An 18,424-nucleotide genomic window follows, 5' to 3' on the forward strand; every position below is an offset into this window, starting at 1 on the left:
AACCTATTAACATGGGAGCCGAATTAAAAACTGACACGCCGTGCAGCTGAGACGCTTGCGCCACGCATCCAGTGTGTCGCCGGCCTCAGTTAAAATGAGTGAGGAATGTGGGGAGCGACAGAGCGCGTGTTCCAATGAACAACAACTCCCATGAGCCTACGCTCTTTCCCGACGTCATCAAAGTACGTCTTATGTTATTATTTTGATTGAGTGACCCCTGGTGGCCAAAAATTCCATACTGTGCGTTTAAGACCAGCTATTTTAACAAAACAGCTTAAAACCAGATGATTTAGGAAAAAACAACAACAGAAACAGCTAAAATCAATGATTTAGGATCAGAAAAACATAGATAGATAGATAGATAGATAGATGTAAAATATTAAATACATAATTATAAGCAATAACATATTTTTTTACATTTTGTTATATTTTTTATATAATTTAATTTAAATATTGTTATACAATTTTATTATTTAGGGGATTCAGTTTATTATTATAATTATTATTTGTTGTTTTTGTTTATTTTTGCAAAATGTCTGCATTTGCTTTATTCTCAAAAGCTCTGAAATATAGTTTCCTCTTGTATAGTTTCTAAAGTAGTGTGAACGAATAAAACGTTTCTCAAGGAAACGCAAAAGTTTTGCAAGAGAACACAAAAGCATTGAAAATAAAAAATTTCCTCAAGGTTTTTTTTTTTTTTAGATATTTTCAGGCTTTTAAGTTTCCATATTTTTAGAAAACTTGTCTTAAACTGACTTTATAAACACCCATGTAATGAAAAAAATTTGCAAACCACAGAGAAATCTCATGAACAATGTTTTTTTCCAGTCCGGTTTTATTTGTAGAACGATTTTACAAAGACAAGATAAAGAGTGAAACACACAACAAATGTGTATAGAAAAAAAGACAGAATGAAAGATTATCACAGCTAACTTACAAAATGCCCACGTTTGATGAAAAAAAAAAGTTTGCGCATTTTTTTCCAGAAAAATCACAGTCACAATGCAACAGTTAACATTTAACGAAAGCAAGATACACAACATCGTACGCTGAGAACAAGGCTAGAGCTGGTAACAAATACACAATAAACTTTTGTCTCTAGTACTAACATCGAAATTGACGCAATCGCAAAAACACGCAAAGCTAATTCTACATATTAAGTATTCTTTTACATTAAGTTCATCCTCAATGACAAACTACACGAACAGATGAATGTCATCATTTAACCATATCAACTATCTTAGGACTACACAACAGTTTTCTACGAAACTCCAGTGTTTCTGTTAATTAACGAATAGTTTAAATAAAAAAATAGTAACGAATAAGACATGCAATCAAATAAACAAACACAGATTATGTACAAAAAGATGCACAAATACAGTCTTAGTTTCAAGACCACAAGACATTCAAGTTTTTTGTTCTAAAATTAGAAATAAAAATAATTCTTAAACAATTTAAAATCTAAATAAATGGATCTCTAGGCATTTACAGTTCTTAAGGCCACACAGTTTCAGTACTATATCCACTGAGCAAACAAAATCCAAGTTTCACTTTGAGGCTGAATATGTTATCTGGAGTCCTCTGGTTCTGATTTGATGGTTCTCTTGTCCAGAAGCCCAGGCTCCTTCTGAGACCCATTTTCTGAAATACAAATATGAAATATTATAATTGCTTTAAATTTCTAACCAGGAACCAAGTTTAAAGATACATGTTTGATCATGTCGAAACTCTTCAAATTTCTCTTTCCATTTGAGTAAACACCATTTAAGTCTTTCTACTTCAAAATGTTGCTTGCCGTTTCTTTGTAATTATGTGTGATGTTTACTAGCTTTTTCAATAATAATTTCTACACCACTTTTTTCACTGTTTCTGGTGCATTGTGTGGTTTTAAAAACAATTTAACAAGCATAAAAGTGCAAATGGTGCAGGTCTCAATTCAGTATTCTGGAATTTTCAACACAATTCAGCAGTTTCCAGTAAACAAAGAGCTTACGCCAAAATAAAGGATGGTACTTTTTCACCAAATTGACAGTTGAGGGTATTAAACGTATTTTTCAGATATTCAAATCAGTTCAAAAGACCAGTGTGATCAGTAAATGACACTGATTGACATCAGTGTCAACACCACATTTGGGCGGAAGAAAAAACCCGAAACGTCAAAAAGACGAGTAAATCCTCACCCCCTTCCTCACCTACTCGCAGTGCGCTAACGCAGCTTGCGCAGGCAGGTAGGAGTTTCAGAGAGAAAGTGCTACCTTCATCTGGGACATTTGCATGCAAGAGATTGCATATATTACAAAAAGTTCTCTGAAGCCTTGCTGGTACATGCGTTATGTTGACACATCAGGGTTTAATGGAGCAGTGTAGGTGTCAGTGTGCCAGGATGATACTGAGATAAACCTGTGCCAATCCAGGATACAACATGCATGCAAAAACAGGGCCAAGAGCCATTTTAATCTGTACAGCGTTTCTTCACTGGCTCTTTCAAGATTAACGCTCTACCTAGACAGCATTTGAAGGTTGTTCCAAAAGGTAGGTGGCAACATTACGCTGCCTTCAGAGATACCACGTTTTGGCCAAATTTGAAGGCAGAACCATATGTATTTTGTGGACTGTGTGGCAATCCTAGAATGCATTTTGACTACAGTAAATCTGAACTAAAGTAGAATATGTGCTTTATCTTTATATATTTAGATGCCTTGTAATATTTGTAAAAGACATACGGTGTGAACATAAATAATTGAATAACAAAAAATATTTATACAAGCATCGATAGCAGTGATGTAATATTGAAAGGAAAACAGTATCAAAAAAGTCTGTCAAAAGTGCAGTAAAAAAAATCTAAAAATTGTTTAATATTATTACAATTTAAAATAACTGTTTATTATTTTAATATACTATAAAATGTTATTTATTCCTGTGATGCAAAGCTGAATTTTCAGCATCACTCCAGTCTTTGTCAAATGATCCTACGGAAATATTACTAATATGCTGATTTAGTGTTTAAGAAACATTTCTTACAATCATCAGTGTTGAAAACAGTTCTTCTGCTTAATATTTTTGTGGTAACAATAATATTTTTTTAGGATTCTCTGATGAATAAAAAGTAAACAACAACAACAACAACAGACATCTTTGGTCACAATGTAAAAATCTTTACTGTCAATTTAGTGCCTCTTCTGAGATTAAAAGTACTTATTTCTTTCGAACTAGGTTTTGGAATGTTATATTCACATTCTAGGTTCTTCAAAGAATGTTTTCTAAAGAAATAGAGATTTAAATATTCTTCGAGAACCTATGGCATCAGGCAGAAGATCTCTTTCTAGAATGTTTGTTTTTTCAAAGTGTACAAATCTAAATTTATTATGTGTTTTTCTTTTCTTTAATAGCTTCACTCCAGATTAATTCCAACTCCAAAGTTGTGAAGAATCAGTCATGGTCTGGCTGTGAGCACTAACCTGTGGCCGCTGCCATTCTCTCTTCGGACGTCTGTTGGTTTTGATATCGTTCCTCTGCTATCTGTTTGTGATGTCTTTTAAGCTCATTGGCTAGTTGCCTCCCCAGTGGCACATCTGTCAGGCGCAAGTTTAGGGGTCTCTCGCCTGTATTTAAGAATAGAAAGTTCCATAAACTCAACTACTGATATGAACACTTGAAACTAATGCAAATGCAAAGTAGCAGTAAGTAACAAAGAAGAGGAGGAGAAATGTACCAGAGAGATGTGAAAGGCCGTTGTTGCAGTGTTGAGCAGTGGGAGCGAGGTATTTCAGTGCTGCAGTTGGAATCCGCCAGTCCAAAGATTTTAGTCTCTCTTGAACGGCAGCGTCACGCAAGAGCTCCACCTGCTTTGCCAACAGAGAGTCCAGCTGTACCTGAAGGTAAAAGATTTTCACAACAAGGTTTCAAAAAAAGCTACGTTTTCAAATCAAACATTTTAAAACAACTGATAAACAGATGTTCAAACAAGCATTTCAAACATTTATTCAAAAGAATGTTTTGAGCAAAGTTCAAATAACTAAACTTTTAACTGAACGTTGTTTCCAAACATACTGTAGTTCAAGTTTAATTCTAACTTGTTTGAACTGTGTTCTTGTACTGTAATGTTTGTTTCAACATTGTTTAGACTAATGAGCTTTTTTATGTTGTGTGAAAATGTTTTTTGAAAGCTGTTTTCATCAGAATTTAAACTGATTCTCAAACAAGTTTGAAACTCTTTCAAAACCTGAAATTCAAACAAACATTGTTTCCAAACAAGCAACTTGAAGCAAACATTGTTTAAAAAAACATTAAATTGACGTTCAATCAAGTTGAAATAATTCCATTTTTTGAAGGAACATTCCAACAAAATTCTTCAGGAAAAATTTCAACAATAAAACTACTTTCAAACGATGTTTTATGATACATCAACTTATTGCAGACTACCTGTAGACTATGTCTGATTGTCTCCTCTCCTTTTGATTTGGCGATTGCGAGCTGTTCTCTCACAGTCTCTTGACGCATATGAAGAACGTGAAGAGCCTCTTGTAAATCATACACACCATCCTAAGAGAAGGTGAGAAAAAGTGAAAGAAATAGATGAGCTCATGCCAAACTTTCAAGAAAATTAGCTGAGACAGAATTGAAAGTGTTTTCTATCTCCATGATGGCTTCATTTAATTGCATCTCTGGTCGTTGTCACCTTTGAACGAATTTACACCTCATGTCGCCCCTTGACAACCTCCGCATTTTCCTCTTAGGTCATCACATGTGTGTGTGCGTGTGTGTGTGAGAGCTGGTGTGTCCACGTATGACGTTAGACTCAGGCAGAGACAGGCACAGCCATGCGTGGGTAAGCACCCACAGGATGATGTCAATTATGTCTTTCAGTCCACTGTGTACTTCTCCGCCTGTGCAAATGAATGATTGCGCGTTTGTGTACTAAGCTTTTCTTTATCCAGGGAACCCCACAAAAACAACTTCCGTTGAAAACAAGCTTTTAAAAGCCAACTAAAACTGATCACAGTGTTTTAATTTGACATCTTGAGAGCTTTATTTGCAACGAGTTTTGTTGACTTAGAGGCCCCACGGAGCTACGGAAACAACGATATCATTTACTTTTAGATGTTCACCCAGAGGCGCAGCCCGTCGCTCATGGGAAAAGCTGTGTGAACGCGACATTTCAGAGCGAATCATGACAGTAATTATTCTCCTGAGAATACTAACAGAGAGAGTGCACACACAAACACAGTGCTAATTCTGACACAATGGGAAGGCGGCTGGCAATAAATATCATGACAGGAATGCAAAACTAATAAAGAAGTCCTGAGAAACCACCTGGAGCTCGAAATGATTGCAAAGTTGAGGAATCTCATGCAAATAAAGCAATTTATCGCAGTGAGGTTTATGAATATGAACTGAATCTACAGAACTTACTTCAGATTTGATCCTCTTGGGAGATGGTTCATCTTCATCACCACATTGGGACCTAAAATGAAGATGTATTTTGTGTTTTACACTTATTCTGGAACACCATGAACAGTCTTTGTGGTAAAACGTTTTAATTAAATAACATTTACTGTACAAACAGATGCTCCTTGTATGAATAAATAAAGACCATGAAAAGTGGCAAAGCTCAAAATTAAAAAAAAATCATAAATGTTTGTCTGGTAATGTGACGTTTGCAAATGCTAATGTACTCTATGAAGTTCTTATGGGATGTTGAAAAAGAATATTGATGAATCATCTTGTTCACAAGGTCAAAAGACCAATAAAACACTCTTTAGAACAAGAACGTCCCTCACCCAATTTAAAATATGGTATTATGGAGTATCTTACTTTTGTTTAAATATGGTATTTTAAATTAAATGTGTTAATCTACTATTTCAACAATTACTTTTCTTTAAAAATTAAACATTGAGAAGAATTGCTTCTTACCTGCTGCTCCTGCGGGTGTATTTGTAGGTAACTTCACGTGAAATCTGCCTGGCCAGTGAGAAAAGTTCATCTCTTCGGGTCAGCAGCGACAGATCTTTCATGCACAGCTGAGCAGATGCTTCGTTGACTGTTAGCTACACAATAAACAAAAGAGCCACTTTTTACTTAGTATGAAGAGGAATTTAAAAAATCTAAAATAAACTTTTTCTACTATAAAGAACTTGTAGAGTAGAAATATTCCATGGATGATAAATCACAAAAAACAATAAAACCATTATTTTTAAGAATGTATGGAACAGCAATTTCTGTCAATCCGCACACTCAACAATATCAATACCTTAGCATTCGAACCAACCTCGTGCATCGTAAGCTGCCGGCCGTCCCGCCGCTTGGAGTCGAACCGTCCATAGATGGCGCTGTATTTCCGAATCTCTGCCTCCTTCTGTGGATTGTCTTCGCTCATCTCGCAGATATGGCCGATCATCTTGCTGAGCTTCTTATTGGCGCGGATGTGTTCTTTGACTTCCGTGGGGTCGCTCTTGGGCAACGTTTGGGCTAGTCGCTCTACGCACTCCATCACGCACTGGACAGCAGCAGAATCGAGAGCGTCTAGAGCGTCGAGGGGTGAACACGGGGAACAAGCTCCAGATGGAGATAGGCTGTGTTCGCTCTCGCTTCCCCAGAAACGACTCTCGCTAGCCCCTTGGAGCGGGGAACAACCCGGCGTCCCATCCCTGCTGAGATCCAGTCTTCCAGGACTGGGGCTTGTGGGTAATAATGCTCTCGGAACAGCAAGCTGGTTCTGTTGCCCATTGCTGTGGGAACTTTCGGGTAGCTTGTACACCGGTATACTGCAAGCGGGAAGAGTCGTCAATGGTTGGTTGAAGATGGAAGGGTTGGTGACCCAGTCCCGTAGAGCCTTCTGGAGTCTTCGAACATGAAGGGGTTTGTTTGCCATTCCGACAAGGGCCATGATCTCTAGGAACTCTTCCTCGCCGGCCTCACAGAGCTGCTGCACATCGTCGCCGCCCTGCTGGATGAAGGCTTCGTAGTAGCAGAGCAAGTTGGCCTTCTGCAGGATCCGGTACAGTTGCAGCTCGCCCAAGGAACGTGGCAGCAGCACTGACATGGCTGTACATGCAAACGCAGAACAAAACAAAGCATTGTCATTTCAAGAAACATTTAAATTCACCAAGAACCAATGTTATTTATTTCCCAGGACAGGTCTGTGAACTCTCATTTTTGGTTCCACAAAGAACCTTTTGGTGAACGGTTCTTAAAAGAATCATTTTATCGGTGTGTGAAGAACATTTAATTATCTAAAGAACCTTTCTCCACTTTAAAGAACCTTCAGTGGAATGCTAAGGTTTCATGGATGTTTAAAGTTCTTCATGGAAACACTGATCCCAATAAAGAATCTTTATTTCTAAGAGTGTGGAAGAAGCATTTTAGGTTCCACAAAAACACTTTCAGTAAACAGTACCTAAAATATATATATTTTTCTTAGTGTAAAGGACATTTTGATAATTTGAAGAACATTATAATCCACTATAAAGAACATTTTGTGCAAAGGAAAGGTCCTGTGCATGTTAAAGGTTCTCAGTCAAACCACTGATGCCAGTGAAGAACCTTTATTTTTAAGAGGTCATGGCATCGCCGCAAAAATCCCCCATCAAGGAGCTTTATTTTTAAAAGTATGTGATGTTTAATTATTAAGCTAGTCGTAGCCTAATGGAAAAAATGATCGTCAAAACTTTTTGAAGGGAATACTGTGTAAAACAACAAAATAAAAAAATGAACAAGGATTCAATTTTTTAAAAAGATTGATAATTCTGACTCTGCGCACATAGTTTTAACTGGTATAGTGTTTAGTCAGCGTAGAGCCATATTTAATGTTGGACAAGAATGAAAACAAGGCTGTGAGGGACAGAAGTACAGTGTTCAACAGATTTGACTTTTCTTTAACAACATTTTCTTTAACGACTATTAGTATACAAAAGCTCTTAAAAACTATTTTGGAAGTCATCAAAATTACATGATCTAGTACCGGCATACAGTTTTCAACCATGTAAAAATTCAGTCAGCCCTGACTAAGGTCTATACATCATACCCAGTCTGACGGTCACAAAGTTTACTCACAAAAGTTGCAAACTTTCAATACATTTGTCCTACTCTCAACTGGAAATGAGTGATGTTAACTGTAAATGAATGAGCAATATTTCTTCTGATGTTTGCAGCAAGCAGTGAAAAGATGATCTGCATTTCAATTGTTTTAACTTTTATGTACTTAAGCAGATTGTATCATTCCAAGTGACTTCATTTAAAGTTATTACAGGTACTATCCACTTGGCACAACCAGGGTTTGAGTGCCTTGCTCAAGTGCACATAGGTAAAAAGATCAAACCCATCGACCAGATCTTTCACCATCACACCCCAATTAAATGCAATTACAAATAGTTGCAAACACTGCTGTGCATTACACCATAATCCAGATACTGAGTCAATATACCCATCTCAAATCAGCATGCTTTGATTCTCTACCCTCCTTATCTGTACATCTATGTATCAAATGTTTCTATTAGTAGCCTACTCGGGTTTACGTACCTCTCTTTCTCAGCTGGTGCGCGCGACTGCTCCCGGTGCTGGCCGCTGTCTCGAGGCAGCGCTCCGCCTCTCGCGAAGGAGAGAAAGTCTGTTGAAGGCTCATCGGTGCTGTCTCTCCTTTGCACTGTCTCTTTCTCTCTTGTGCGGGGATATTCCGATGTAAGCTGCATTGCTGTCTCACTCCCACGCGCCGAGTTGACGCAAATCCTCGCGTGGGCGGAGTTGCTCGCGTGGGACGGAATGCCGAGAGAGAAAGAGAGAAGACCTGAACGGTCATACACGGTAAAATACACATTCATGATGACATATTGAGGAATATTAATCGGTAATACCGTGTTCTTTTTTTTCGACATGAAACCACACAGCCTTCAGTACAGCATATGCGTGTAGTTTTGAGGTGGCCATGTTCGTACATGTAAATAAGGGAAACCCGGGAAAGTTGTCACACTTTTTACTACAGTAAATGTCTATTGTGGTAGGTTTGGTTTCGATATTAAATTTCAGGTTAAAAACATGGTTAAAATAATAATAATATTAATAAAAAAATAAATACACACACACACACACACACATATATATACATTTATACAGTAATTGGAGCTATGCAAAGAGGGGATGGTTTTACCGGTGTTATAGTTCAGATGAAAATGAAATTTTATGAAGAAAATACACAACCTCAGGTCATCCATGATGTAGATGAATTAGTTTCTTCATCGGAACAGGTTTGGAGAAATCAACCGTTATCACTTAATTGCTCACCAATGGATGCTCTGCTGTGAATGGGTGCCGTCAGAATGAGAGTCCAAACAGCTGATGAAAACATTATAACAATAAATTCAATAAGGCCAGCTGGCTCCTGTCCATTGATTAACGTCCACTGAAGGGAAAAGTTACACTTGTTTAAGTAACAAATACACCATTATGGTGTTTTAACTTTAAAAGTCACTTCTAGCCAAAAGAGTCAATAATCCGTAAGAATTACATCCTAAAGACATGTCCATCCTTTGTTGTCTTCTCATATCCCATATCATATTCCTCATATCTCAAATCCATCAACATATATATTTTTAGAACTGTTTATGACTGTTTTCACTTGTAAATAGTGCTTGACCTGGTAATATATTTATTTCCTAAAACAGATCAACTTTTTCATTCTGACGGCACCCATTCACTGCAGAGGATCCATTGCTGATTAAGTGATGTAATGCTAAATATCTCCAAATCTGTTCCCATGAAGAAACAAACTCATCTTGGAAGGCCTGAGAGTGATGAGTATATTTTTACTTCTATTTCTCTTAATTTAAAAATTTGAACTCTTAAGCAGAAGCGACACAAAATATTTACATTCTAATTACCGTATGTTAAAAATGCATGTGACATTTTCATTTTGGTTTTCGGAAATGCATACTGTAATGTCTAAACATTGCAAGACCACTTGCAACTTACAATGCAGATTGCATTTATGCATTCAGCAAGTAAACCCCGCAGGAAATTTACTCACGCTCTCTTGAGCGCAAAATCCCCCCGAAACCCACTTGAGTATACCGCTATAGAAATGTACATTCAAAATAGTCAGAAAGTTTTTTCCTTCATACATCTCAGTTATATTACAGCTTTAAATAAACACCTAAACCAACACCACAGTAGAATCCACATATAGAATTAAATAATGTTTTGTTTTTCCTCCACACTAGCTTGAAAAATGCACAAGCTGCATATTAAAATGAAATGTAGTCATGCATCTTAAAGGCTGGATCTTTAGATAGAGGGGTGCATCAGCAGCCTCCCATCTGCCTGAGCAACTTCTCAAGCTATTTTGGGAAGGAGGCTGGGCACAACGAACAACCCCTGGGAGGAAGTGCGTGGTGGTTGCTGTCAACCCCCACTTTCGTGTTGGTCTGTTCCCTGAAACAAAAGAATTTCCATCTTATGTGATAAAAATGACAAGCGACAGCACCTTGCCTGCAAACATGAATCCTTTTACTGGGGTTTCGTAAAACGTATCTGCTCTCAGGGGAATGTGATGATTTTCTTTGTTTCGCTATCACAGTGTCTCTCTTGCTGTTGTAAACAATGCATATTTGTTTATTTGTGTGTATATATATATGGTAAAATGTTTCTTGAACATTGCAATGCATTTACAATAACAATACAATGCATTTGAAAACCACTAAGAAAAAGATTCTGTTGTGAAAATATTTACATACTTTAAATAACTTAAAATGTACATTCAGATGCAATATTTTAAAAACGTTGTAAAGCATGCATTAACAAATGAAAAATAACTAGCTACAATTTATTTTAGTTGTATCTAAAAACATAAAGGCAATATGTATGACAATATGTACCTAAATGTAAAATGTACATTTAGATAAAATATTCTAAATGCGTTGAAAAAGATGCTTTAAAAATGGCATAAAATTTTCTTAAACGTTGCGAAAAGACGCATTTGAAAAATGGCAAAATAAAAAATTTCTGTTGCATCTGAAGAATTAAGACAATATCTACTTACACGTAAAATACATTTAGATGAAACATTTTAAAAACATTGCAAATGATACGTTAACAAATGGCATAACGTTTCTTCAATGTTGTTTAAAAAGCGCATTTGAAAAATAACTAGAATTTATTGTTCTTTTAAGTACAAAAATTAAGATAATATGTACATACCTAAATGTAAAGCGTACAATTAGATTAAGTGTTTTAAAAATGTTGCAAAGGATCCATTAACAAATGGCACAACTTATCAACAAACTTAATCTCTTTAATGTTGTGGAAAAAAGGTGCTTTAGAAAATGTGTTTTTTTTTGCAATTTATAAAACAAAAATGAAGACAACATACACATTTGTAAATGTATAAATATAAAACTTTGCAAAGATGCGTTAACATTTAACAATATTACACAGGACAAAAATTATGACAACATATACATGCACATTACATGCAAGTAAATGCATGTGTGTAGATATAAAAGTACATATATAGTTATATACGTACAACATACATGATCTTTTTCCTTTCGTATCTGGAAATAGGTGACCTCTAACATAAACCTGAGAAACATGAGGAAAAAGAGAGGGAGCGAGAGAAAAAAGGGGGGTGGTGATGAAAAACAAAACTAAGATTCCTTTAATTTGCTATGCCTATGCGACTCAAGCGTGTCTTCCTACTCAAACACACCCACGCACACTTGGCTGCCCACGTATATGTGCACATACACATATACATAGATACTTTGTGACGTACAAACACATCCTGGTGTGTGTGTGTGTGTATAGGGGCCCCCTGCTCAGAGTGGGTGTTGTCATTGCAGGGTTGGGCTGTTGACAGGGTACGTGTGGGTTTGCGGTTTTTAATGGTTAAGCTGACAGTTACTCAGAAAATCCTCTTTCTTCCTTCTTCGGCATGCAGCTTCACGCTCGCATTCAGATTTAATTAACTGACTCTAGTTTTAACACGCAGAAGACAGTTCTGTCTATAATGCTTTGGTGAACTTGTCTGAGAGAGTCAAAGAGTAATAAAGTGATGGGTTTCATGGCTGGAATGAACACATAAAGGTCATTCGCTATGAATCAGAAAGAGTTTGAAGCTGCAATATGCAATATGTAAATATTATTGACGTGTATTTACATATTGCATATTCTAATGGGTTTACATTTAGTAAAACAAATAATGTGTGTGTGTGTGTGTGTGTGTATATATATATATATATATATATATATATATATATATATATATATATACACACACACACACATGTAATATTTACAAATTGTATATTGTAATAGTTTATATTTAGAAAATTAATATGATGTTATATGTGAAATTTGACATATTGCAATATGTGTGCTTTCATTAGTAAATAATAATGTATATGATGTATGTATAAGTATTTCATTTGAGTAATTATTTACATTATCTGGATTCCACATTAAGTACATATTTAAAATGTCATTATGGTAGAATGCCATAGTATTACTATATATATACACACACACGATAAAAATAACTCATGATGCCATCATGTGGTTTAACAAACTTTATAACTTCCGCTTGTGATTATGAGCTCGACAAATTAATAACGCAAATTAATAATGCAATTAATAACTACCACATTCCTATTTACAATCATTCTGGTAGCACGTGAAGGCAGCATCAGTTAAAACAGACCAAACAGACCAAATAATGGTAGCTTTAGCAACATTAGCCTTACAGAGTGCTCTTTCAGAAAGACAATTTGGAAAACAAACGTGTGATATTTTGTGTGGAGCCGATGTGGGTGGATTTTTACCATAGGCTGGTTGTTTTCACACACTGCGGCCACACAACTGTGTTAAAAAACCTATAAAAAATTATAAGGCATTTGCATAAGGTCCCCTTTAAATTTGATTTGCATGCCTTTGTTTATTTTAAAGTTGTTTGGCCAAACTGTATTCAGCTTTCTATATTTATTAAGAGATTGACCCTTGAAATAACTTTACCCTTCTCAAATCATAATACAAAAATATAGCTGCAAGCAGCGATTCCGAGGCAAAGCCCAAGAAGGGCTGTAACGCAGTGCAGAGCGAGAAGAACAAAACCGGAAGTAGAATGTACTACAGATAGAATGTAAAACAGATAGGTTCAGAAGTACATAAGTTCAAAATTGAACAAAAGTTCAGATGAGAATGACCAAAACATGTTTCTGATTCAATACGAACACACACTGAAAATCTGGAACAGAAGATTCGAACCCACAACCCACAATGTTCAACAGGCTGCCGTGGAGAGGTTAAGGTATGAGAATGAGCTCACGAAAGCGTGACTTAGCATTATTGCCAGATTAGCATGCTATGCTAAAAAATGTTAATGTAGCTTATGGTTAACCTGATAGCTGAAAAGTCACATGGTGCTGATGATCCCCACCAATTTTTATGCAGATATGTCCAAATGTTCAAAAGATATTACAATTTATGACAAATTTCAAAATGGCGGACACATGCTTCGGCCAATCCTGGCAATTGACATCCACAGATTTGGCATGACAACCAGGATCATGATTTTCTGACTAACTGTTCAAAAGTTATGAGCTAAAATGTGCGTTTTTGGTAACTCGCCACCCATAGGTGGTGCTGTTCCCAACTTTGGCATGGGCCCTCAAATCATGGTGTTGATGATGCGTACCATGTTTTGTGTTGATGATCAAAGTTTGGCCGAGATACAACCTCTGAACCAATTTCGGGTCGACCTTGTTAACTTCACAGCGTCATAACTTTTTTTTCTTTTTCACAAGTAGGTCAAAAAATTCTGTTCAGTCATTTCTATATTCCAAAGGATATGTGAGCAAATGTTGGGAAGAATATCTGAAGGATATTTGAAGGAGAAAAAAAAACGGAATACTTTACTTTTCAAAATGGCCACTACTGTAATGGGTGGAGTCTTAATGTAAGCTATTTAACGTGTTCTATTTAGCTATTTAGCATTAAGAGAGTAATCAGGTGTACTACTGTACATTTTTCTAGAATTAGGGATTCAAGAGTTATTATCATTTTAATGTTGAATATTTGAACTGCTGGTGGCGCTATAGAGTTGATCTTAGAGACCCCAAAATTGGTTAGATCACTCTTCATGACCATCACTACAAGTGTGCCAATTTTCCTCATTTTCCTATGTTCCCTTCATAGGGCTGCCATAGACTCCCATTGGACGAAAATAATAAGAGAAGATCATACAGGGGCTACAGCGCTTCAGGCGTGGCCCCTAGCCAGTATATTAAGCTGCACATTTAGCATTGCCACATCTACTGGAGATCTACTGTCATGATTGAAAAACAGGTAAAGCTAGTTAAGGTCAACATGTTGCAGGTAGCATATTCAAATAATAACTTTAGCATCCAGCACCAGATCTATTTATAGTTTTGATCTGTATGGGCCTTCATAAGAATTGAGATACTGTCCTTACTCAAAAAACCAAACATATAAACATAAGCAGTGACGTATGCTAGATTACCATGGCGATGCAGCGTTTCTGCAGTGCGTGGATCCTGTATAGCGTGGCTTTATTTGGCAGGATTAGGTGGTGTGAAAATGGATTACTGCCTGGAGCTTTAACCATGGATTTTGTGACAGCAATTTACATGCAGACGCACCGACGTCAATACACGAACACACACACTCATATTTGCCTGGTTATTAGCCCACTTATGTCTGGTACAATGCAAGAACACCCCCACTGACCTTCAGAGCCCGATCATTGGGGGAGAGCGTGTGGGTGAGAGTTAGAGACAGAGAGAGAAAGATCATGCTATCCTCGCTGAACTGTCAACATCACATTAATGCCCACCTATTTCAAATGTATCGCCCTATCACTCAAACTTAGTGTTAAAATCACCCATGCTGTGTATTAAACTAACTCATCCCTCAGTGAATAGCTACTGCTCAGACTCGAGCTGTACCATACTGCAACTTCGAAATGTTACATTTTAGTCGTACAAACATTTATACAGCCAAAATTAAGCGTTTGGGGATGTTCAAATACCTGATTGGTAAGTTTCTTTAAGTTGCTGCCAAAACATTGGTTAACATTTAAACTAAATTGCAACATGTGTGGAACATTTAGGTTTTTAAACATAAAGTGCATTTAAAAATTAAACATGTCGAGGGATGTGTTAACACGACAATGTTTCTTATGCATTCTGAAGAAACATATTTGTGACCCTGGATCACAAAACCAAGTCACTGAGGTAAATTTTTAGCAATAGCCCCAAAAAACATTGTATGGGTCAAATTTATTGATTTTTCTTTAATGCCAAAAATCATTAGGATATTAAGTAAAGATCATGTTCCATGAAGATATTTTGTAAATTTCCTACCGTTAATATAGATTTTCAAACAGTTGTATCTCAGCCAAATATTGTCAGATCCTAATAAACCATACATCAATGGAAATATGTACAAATCACATAGGACAAAAATGATGGTGCAACCTTTTCACACTTGCATAGCATAAATAATATTTTTTGCCATATTAACACATAGGACTTTTTTCAGGAAATGTAAACGTCTAGATTAATATTGTCAACTCTAAAGCCTCCTTAAGACGCACAAGGTGAATTTATTACTTGAAAAACATCAGGACACTTTACCTGCCATGATTTTGACATTTCAAAGACGTTCTCTCGACATGAAAGCTTCTGCGTGCAACATGAATAATGTGACATTTCTTCACCAGCAAAGAACCGAGAAAGGAACAATGGAAATTCTGAGATATGACAAAGAAAAGACTCATTAGACATGTGCAACATAACTGAAGATAATAAACTCAATCGCCCCTTTGAAATGCAGTAAACACATCAGGCGTGGTGATTATCATTTAGATGCTTTGATGTTTGGCCCTTCAGCTTTGAGAAATGAGGCCCATGAGAAATGGCCCCGCCCACAACTCTGTCCACCACACTGGAGGAAATGAATCAAGACAAGAAAATAAGCCATAAATTCAACATGATTCAACACAGAATAGCTCGAAACAAACTGGAAAGCATCTCTGCAGAAACCTTTTCCTGAATTCGGTGTTGTCTGAACATCAACCACAACCCACAGCAAAACATAATAAAAACTCCGATTCATCTCAACGAGCAGTTGAAATAAAGCGAGTCTCCAGCTCTATAATGATTCAAACAATATCTACAGTCCAATTCTCAGTAGATCCATTCGTCTTTCACACACCACTGAGCGTGACTCACTTTTCTTGTATTCTAGCTCAGTGGGCAAAACAAATTCACAATTTTTTTATAAACCAGCATCTGTTTATATGACATCTTCTATGACCTCCACCTATTCAGTGTGTTTCACTTTAATTGTTTCATGTTTACACAGCCTTTAGTTGTTTTACTCGGCATAATACTTATTTGCAGAGGTCAAGATGCCCATTCATCAAACCCTCTTGAGGAAGCATTTGCCTCCTTTTTAATACCCATCCAAATTACTTTCCTAGTTTCCCCAATAATCCCTCTCCTCTGGCTGGATCTTCGCTTTTGGAATTTCAGATTAGGAGTTGACTGCCCACACTTGGCTGCCGTGTGGGAACAGTGTTTAAGAGCTGCTGAAATTTTTATACAAAATGCCACACTATTCTCTGGATCAGCACAATCTCAACTGCACTGTAAAAAATAAACTGTTGAGAATACTTTAAAGAGTAAGGCAACTTGATTCAGTAAGACTTTTGAGTTTCAGCAAAAATGGATTTTTAGTTCTGCTCAATAAAGATACTTTGATGAACCAATGTAAATTTGTTTGTTCATGCAATGCTGATTTTCTTATTTTACTTTCAGAATAATTATTTTCACAGCAGCTGAAACAACAGTTACTGTCATTGAGGTAATTCATTTTGCGGGGTTTCCTGGAACAAAAAAAGAAAGTTTACAGAGTCACCAAATCAAATTTATGTTTGTTTACAAAATGACAAAAGTGAAAATGAAAAGAAAATGGTAAGAAAAATTCTGTACGGCGAGGTTTAGGAAAAAGTGTCCCGACAAACCTTGATTGATCTAACTTGTATTGGAGTAAAAAGTATGGTAGAAAATGTACGGTCCACAAATTTTTGGTTAATTGATCGTTTATCTATAATTTGTTTAAAACTGGTGGTTGATTGCGATTTCACATTTTTAACGTTAGTTAGTTTGTAATGTTGCTGTTTGAGCGTAAACAATATCTGCAAAGTTGCATCGCTGATAGTTCAATGCAAACGGAGATAGCATCTTTTAAAATTCTGGCAGTTTAATGCCTACAAAAACGGCTGATAAGAGACTACAACGAGCTTCTTCCCGGGTCTGTTAGGTCACGAACCCAGATAAACCCCGCCCCCAGAAACACGCAACAAAGGGGTCGAGGCCATGTTGTGCTGCTTTAGAGAAGAGGAAGAGAAATTTATTCTATATTCTATTATATACATTAATATTATCTGCATCTCAATCAGGATCAAATTGAGAAGCAATATAGAGGACATTATTGTTTACAATACAACCTGAGCTTGAGAGGGGCGGGATGTTCAGACACGCTCGAAGTGGTTTAGCGAATCACAAACCACTGAGCCATCTGACCAATCTCATCCCATCTATTATTTCTGAGGGAGGGGCTTCATAATCACAGGAAATTAATCAAGGTGTTTGTCAAAGAAGTACAGATCGATGTGGAATAAAGGTAAATTATGTGAAAAATAATGCATTTTTTTTTTTTTTAAACAAAGCATGAACATGTTAGATTGCACCCCATAAACACAATCAAGCCTAGAAAAAAACCCAGTCAACCACAACTTTAAATGTTTTTGGATCTATAAATTTGCTTTAGAGAAGGTATCGCAAAATAATTAATTGTAGCTAAATGATTGCTTATGTTTTGTTGCAAATTTATCACAAAAGGATGTACATAGTGGGCTAAAGTACCTTAAAACATATGGAAGCAATTAGGTAGCAAAATTCAATTTACAATGTTCGATCAGTTGGTCGGTCATTCAAACATTTGATTTTAGCACGGAGTACGCGCCATATATTTCTCTGTTGACGCTCCACTTCATCTGCCATTGAATTCAACAATCTTATCAGATCTCCAGCCGCCATGTTTCAAACAATCCAAACGAAACATGCTTCCACCAATCCCCGCCTTGAAGCAATGATTGATGGAGGGTGGGCGTGGTCAGCTTGGAATGACTTTTCAAAGTCGCACTGAATCTTGCTACAAATATCCCACAGCGTCCTGATGAAAATGCTAATTTTGATTTCAAATAAAAAGACCACAAAACGAGAGAAAGAGAGAGAAAGAGAGAGAGTGAAACCCTATACTAAAATGAAAAATTTAGCAGGAAAAAGCAGCTAGAGAATCAGCACTAAAGGCTCTTGGATAATTCTATTTCCACCCAAAGTTTATCTGCATG

At 36.6% G+C, this 18,424-nt stretch overlaps 1 protein-coding gene across 2 annotated transcripts; it reads right to left on the reverse strand.

The window, feature by feature from the left end:
- Positions 1–1,101: 1,101 nt before the first annotated feature.
- On the reverse strand, positions 1,102–9,037 carry LOC132159715 (NGFI-A-binding protein 1-like). 2 transcript variants are annotated; one of them, XM_059569301.1, is made up of 8 exons: positions 8,518–9,037; positions 6,269–7,044; positions 5,914–6,047; positions 5,413–5,464; positions 4,423–4,542; positions 3,713–3,872; positions 3,459–3,602; positions 1,102–1,641 (listed from the first exon to the last, which is right to left on the reverse strand). In XM_059569301.1, exons 1-8 carry the CDS (start codon positions 8,810–8,812, stop codon positions 1,568–1,570), a joined length of 1,755 nt encoding a protein of 584 aa, XP_059425284.1. In that variant the 5' UTR covers positions 8,813–9,037; the 3' UTR covers positions 1,102–1,567. The 2 variants fall into 2 exon arrangements, with proteins under 2 accessions (XP_059425284.1, XP_059425283.1); XM_059569300.1 differs by having other exon boundaries at positions 6,251–7,044.
- Between the last annotated feature and the right edge of the window lie 9,387 nt (positions 9,038–18,424).

Source organism: Carassius carassius, chromosome 16, assembly GCF_963082965.1.
Source record: "Carassius carassius chromosome 16, fCarCar2.1, whole genome shotgun sequence".
Classification (NCBI taxonomy): Eukaryota; Metazoa; Chordata; class Actinopteri; order Cypriniformes; family Cyprinidae; genus Carassius; species Carassius carassius.

Excerpts from the sequence above, each read along its gene's own strand:
- LOC132159715 (XM_059569300.1), bottom strand. The coding sequence starts at position 8,812 with ATGTGTATTTTACCGTGTATGACCGTTCAGGTCTTCTCTCTTTCTCTC. Across the intron at positions 5,465-5,913 it reads TACACCCGCAGGAGCAGCAG|GTCCCAATGTGGTGATGAAG; the intron begins GTAAGAAGCAAT and ends TCTTCATTTTAG. Across the intron at positions 3,603-3,712 it reads CGGCCTTTCACATCTCTCTG|GCGAGAGACCCCTAAACTTG; the intron begins GTACATTTCTCC and ends TCTTAAATACAG.